The following is a 5,700-nucleotide window of genomic DNA, read 5'->3' as shown; positions in this document are numbered from 1 at the left end:
AAGGAGGGGGGGGGGGGGGGGGGGGGGGGGGGAGGGGTGATCGCACACGCTTCAACTACGTGTAGGTTTCGCATTGCGAAACCCCAACATAACATATTTTTTTTACGTTGCTTTGGTTGCGCTGATGTTTTATGTAAGTTAGCAAAATCAGAATATTTTATTATTGAAAAATCTTGAAACAATTGTTGCACGTAGGCACCAATCCATGTGCAAACTTACCCCTGAAAATTTTGTTTCTACAAAGGCAAGAATGTTCTGGACCCGTGTATAAAATCACATGATGAATTGCTGCAGAACATCAATCAAGAAAATAAAGCTAAAAGTCAAATGGCAGCACACATTCTTCTAAGATTTACCCTAGGTGTCGATGTCAACTACTCACTACATATATGTGTTGCTTCCACACATAATTCTGATCTTGACGCTACTTTATTGAAATACAAGTACAGGCACTATAACTCAAACATGAGAGCATTTTTGTCAACGGTTAGAATCTAGACCTCAACAAAGTCTTGTGGCCTTTTTATCTGAAAAAGCAAGTTCTACAACTCAATGCTTCACATGCTAAGACCAATCTCACCACTGATTCCATTTTAGAATGCAAATCATACCAGACATGCAACATCTTTTAGGAGAATCAAGTCAAATACTACTAAACTCGACATTCAGGGCCAGGCAATCAGCGCACAGATGCAGGTAACAAGATAACACGAACACACAACAACTGAAATTCGATGATGACAGCAGGAGAAAATCCATGTCGAAACAATACAGGCAAACAGGTCAACCTGGTGCCAACTCCAGAACAAATCAAAGTCTCAAGTCTAAATTAACATACAACGAAAGATAACAATTCTTGAAGAAAAATTGTATGCGCATTTCAGGTTCCATCCATGCAATGCCGTCGCCAATGCTGGAAAACACTCTGATGTTTCCTGGCACGGGACGGTCTCACAGCAAGCTGTCCGTTTTCGCCGGTAGCCTCCTGAAGAAGTTGAGGGGAGCAGATGGAAGCCCGTGGCGGCGGAACCTGGGATGCCTCAGCACATACAACCCAGCAATGAGCACAACCATGCGAAACGGCACCAGGTACAGAACCACAGCAGCGATCAAGCAGAAGGTCACAAAGATAGCAGTGGCCCTTGGATCCCGCCAGTTGAGCAGGGACTGCAGCCTCTCACCTTGTGTTGCCAAGTCACCAACAACTGTCTGCACCCTGCCTGCAATGCTCCTGAGTCGATCATACCTCATCCGAACGACATCATGTGCACGGGATGTAGGGAAAGTATCAAACTCCTCATCAAACTCATCAGGGTTGGAGGTCTCGGCATGTGAAAGACGAGTGTCCATGTGAGGTGGCTGCCTTGGCCTCCACCGGTAGAACCAGACCCCAATCAAGAACAGATACAGGGAAACGGTCGGAAGGATCAGCTCTGGAAACATAACCAAAATGATGAACAGGAGATGAATCAACACAGTGGTCAGCGGATTCTTCCATTCACAAATCTTATCAAACCATTGAGCAGCTCCAACAAGGGGGTTCAACACTTTCATAATCCTGAAGAAGTTTGCCTTGCTCTTCCTCATGCTCCACATGTGAGAATCCACATCCAACATGTACTCAACAACTTCCTTCCTGAGAGGTGGCTCGGCATGACTCAATTTCGTCGAGACCATGTGAGTAGCCTGGAGCCTCAGAACATCAAGCTGCGTGACAGAGAGAGGGTAAACATAGTGCATCTTCGGCAGCAGCGGCTGAGAGTACAGCTGCATCATGTTCACCAGCGAGTAGCATGTGAAGCGCACAGCAAGCTGCACTTCACCCATCTTCTTCACGCCCGTAGGAAGCAAAATGATAAGAGGGTACGAGTGCGTGTAGACTCTGCCGGACTCGAGAGTGGACAGGCGGATCCGTACCTTGCCAATTCTGCTGTCCTTGTTTCCTTTGGACTTCTCCCCTTGCAAGTGACAGTTATCGAACACACCAACTGTTATCACCGTACAAGGATCATACACGTCCCAGGTGTATTGTTCATTCCATTTTGGGCTGAAACTGTCGATGATGGTCCTTGTTCTGACCCACTTGTGCCCGTACTTCGCAACACAGTAAGAATCTGTGGTGCCATGCCCATCCTTAGTCTTCATTGCCAGTAATCCTTGAGCATTTAGGATTCCTAGCTCAAGAACCCCAATGCTAGGCTTCCACAGCTGTTTCTCAGTGGCCCTCAGATCGCTACTGTAATGTGCTGACTCATCCAGAACATGATACCCACCATCCAAAGAAATCCTGAGGTGAATACGACTAGAGAACTTGACATCTTTTTTCTTCTGTTCCCCATCTCCCGCTACATGCTTCTCAAGATTACACCACCGGCTGTGCACTGGCCTGTGGTCGGGCCTCCTGTCTACATTCTGCAGTGGAATACATGCTTTCCCTAATACCTCGTCCTTGTTTGGTGCAATCCGATCCTCGACGCTAAGAATCAAGTGCTCCTCAAATGGTTCAGCTGCCACAAACATCAGATCCTCATTCCACATGGGGTTAACACTCTTGCTTGCAGATATCCTTGTCCTCAAGGACTGATTCCCAAGTGTAGCTTTCACATAAACTTCTGGATAGCGGCACTTGTCACTTGGTACCAGGTCTTGTGCCTCAATAACGTTTACCCTGAGATACCAAAGCTTAGGAGTTAAATACACCTTAGACCTTATGCTTGCTAGACCATCGCTAGGCACTGTCGCAGCATCAGCATGCCAAGCTTCTGGGAAAGCTTCATCTGCCTGTGAACCCATCCAGACAGCCAACATTAGCTCTCCGCCCCTTCCCTCCTTCTGACCCTCAAGACGGTACCACTCTGGTGCTAAAGGACTGTCAGGTGGGACTCTCTTTGGAACTTCATTGAGGTCAAAGATGACTCGCCCAATGATATCATCCTTGTCTTTGACAGTGATCTCAATATAGGAGGACTGGATGCGTTCCTTGGGAAAGGCAAAGACTTGGTTCCACTCCGGGTTAGTATTCTTCTCAAACTGACGGGTGGTGCACCTGTAATTCCCAAGCTTGATCTCTACCGATGGGTCACAGCTCCCAGACCCATCCTTGGCATGGAGGTCTTTGGCCTTGACAGCGCGCACGTAGAGATATGGCATCTGCTCCACAAGGTCGTATGTACTTGTGCGCTTGTCCCCTGCTGCCATAAAACCCCCAAGGCGGGGTGTTATCTCTTTCAACGTGTAGTCCTCAGGCCGCGGCTGCGGTGGCTGCATCTTGCCAGTTCACAGAAGGTCAGGCTTGTGCCTGCAACAAAATACATGACAATGTATTATCAAGAAGTGCTTCACGTATGGTAAAAGTAACACAATCATAACAAACAGCAGTGTATGATTTTCTAATGATAAAATGCATGTCATGTGCATAATCAAATATCATCTACTGATACTTTTCTTTTTACAATAAAAGGTGGTGGTTGTGACAGGTTGATGGATGGAGAGAGCACAAGGAGGCCTAGCAAAGGCATGACCCATTCAATGTGCCAAATGGTGTGCCCTGCTATCTTAGGAAAAACCAGAACTTGTATCCTGCTTTGGTATTCTATCCAGATTTGTGTATCTATCTGCATCTACGTGTAACAGGTAATATGACAGTGTGTAACACGTAATGCTACCGACATTGCAAAACAAGGAAAGTATGGCGACCAATTGCAGCCATGTGCATCCTTGTCAAGGAGAGATGAGCAGCAAACATGGTGTCCCTTTTGACCAATTCCTTCAGGTTTTCCTACTGCAGAGCAGAGGATCCCAACCCCAAACGTTTTCCTATAATAAGGGGGTACTCTAGCGGAGCATCGGTATTGTCATTGACCAAAAACAATGATCAGTCATTCACTCGTCACCCGAGTAGCCCACTAATAAAAACAAGACTCACTTATTATTGGCTGCAATAACAAAATCACCCCTGCCCTGAGACGTGTAAAAGATCATCAGATCCCGATGATAACAGAGTAACTGCTGCTAAATCTATTCCTCGCCTCAAATCTCGTGCTTTTGGTGTTTCCGGTAAAAGAAAATCACAACAACAAAAAAGGCTACAGCATTCATCGTTTCCTAGCAACCCAGGGACGTAAGCACCATCTAAAAAAAACAGGGGCCGTACATAAAATTCCGAAAAATCGAATCTTTGAAATTTCGAAACCCCTAAAAGCACGCAAGCAAGAACACACCGACCAATCAACCAATGAAACCCTAGAAAATGACTGCACGGCTCCCTTAACCACTACCCGAACACACATCGCCATCCCCACGGGAGAAAAAAGTGTACCCTAATAAACTATTAAAAAAGGACCCAAAAACCCCCCACGAGAATCCTCTAAAACCCCATCCCTCCGTACGGGAGCGATTCGAAAAGGCACGATCCTCCCACCCCACGCGGAGGATCGCCGACGAGGAGGACCGGAATGCAGGCAGCAAACAGATGGACTACAAGGTCAAGAACCACCGAGACGGCGGGAAAGGAGGCGCACGGACCGGCCGGGCACACGGACCTCACCAGCAGACGGCGGACGGGCCGGTCGGAGAAGCCTCTAGCACCCCCGCGCCACGGCCGCGTGCACGCCGAGGAGCACGCGACGCGAGGAGCAGGAATGCCGGGGGCGAGCGGGGCGGAGTCAGGGGAGGCGAGAAACGGAAGAGGTGAGAAGTGGCGAGAGGGAGGGGGGGGCATGGAAAGGAAGGGAAAAAGGCCCTCTTTTCTCGCCGGCTTCTTTTTTCACTTCGCAGGCGGGCGGCACGGGACGGGAGGCGGAGCCAGCGGGTGAGGCTGCCGGGTGGGGCCAGAGGTGGAACTGGCCAGTGGGTGCGCGGGTTCTCTGGTGGGTCCCATCCCGGTTCGTGCAGGCTCGGGAGAACGTTGGTGGTCTGGTCCCATTTGCGCCTGGCACCCTCTGGTTCGACTGAATTCTACAGGTGGGGCTGCTGCAAAGGAAAGAACCCAGCACTTCGCGGCCGTGTCACGTGCACTTTTTTCCCTTGACCAGGCGACTTGGGTGGGTTACCCGCTACGTGCTTGTAGAATACCCTAGAAACGCCGGGGTGAAACGGTGAGTGAAGCTCTTCCCTATTTGCTGCAACGTGTATGGGAAAACCTGCCAACTTTTCAAATAACCACAAATTTTTATATGTTTTCATGCAAAACTCTCAAGTTTTACTGTGGAATTTATCAAAAGAGCCCTCGTTTAAATGTTCTATCATCAATGGTGTCTTTTTTTAGATATGTGCCAATAGCTCTATGTTTACTCAAATTTGCGGTTGGTGTCTTGTTTGGACTCGGTCCGTGGTAACTGGCGTGCCAGCCCAGAGACGTAATGGCAGTAGTAACGGATGAGTCGTAAAGTCGAAGGTGACGGATGTGCCAGCCCATAGCGTATTATGGACGTCAGGACGGCAGCTGGCAGTGCACTTTTAATTGTGCACAACCCTTTGTAGATATTTTGCCATTAATCGTGTATTCTTTTAGATGTGTGCCAGTAGAACGGTGCATGGAGATATGCTTTTGTTGAAATTTGCGGTTGGTGCCTCATTGTCAAATTCGGTCATTAGTGATGAATGTGCCAGCCCACAGCTGCGATATGGACGCCAGGATGGTGGCTGGTAGTGTGCTTTTACTTGTACACAATCCTTTACAAATATTTTGCCATTAATCGT

General features: G+C 48.3%; 1 protein-coding gene across 2 annotated transcripts; it reads right to left on the bottom strand.

Moving 5' to 3' along the window:
* Positions 1 to 705: 705 nt before the first annotated feature.
* Positions 706 to 4,730, bottom strand: LOC109765766 (FT-interacting protein 7-like). 2 transcript variants are annotated; one of them, XM_020324542.4, is made up of 2 exons: positions 4,547 to 4,730; positions 706 to 3,298 (listed from the first exon to the last, which is right to left on the bottom strand). In XM_020324542.4, exon 2 carries the CDS (start codon positions 3,265 to 3,267, stop codon positions 952 to 954), a length of 2,316 nt encoding a protein of 771 aa, XP_020180131.1. In that variant the 5' UTR covers positions 3,268 to 3,298; positions 4,547 to 4,730; the 3' UTR covers positions 706 to 951. The 2 variants fall into 2 exon arrangements, with proteins under 2 accessions (XP_020180131.1, XP_020180130.1); XM_020324541.4 differs by having other exon boundaries at positions 4,542 to 4,726.
* Between the last annotated feature and the right edge of the window lie 970 nt (positions 4,731 to 5,700).

The sequence above is a fragment of the Aegilops tauschii genome, chromosome 5 (genome assembly GCF_002575655.3).
Source record: "Aegilops tauschii subsp. strangulata cultivar AL8/78 chromosome 5, Aet v6.0, whole genome shotgun sequence".
Classification (NCBI taxonomy): Eukaryota; Viridiplantae; Streptophyta; class Magnoliopsida; order Poales; family Poaceae; genus Aegilops; species Aegilops tauschii.
The sequence above is the reverse complement of the archived record's forward strand: the minus strand, read 5'-3'. Positions and strand labels throughout refer to the sequence as shown.

What these genes read in the sequence shown, in the direction of transcription:
- LOC109765766 (XM_020324542.4), bottom strand. Translation starts at nt 3,267, where the DNA reads ATGCAGCCACCGCAGCCGCGGCCTGAGGACTACACGTTGAAAGAGATA.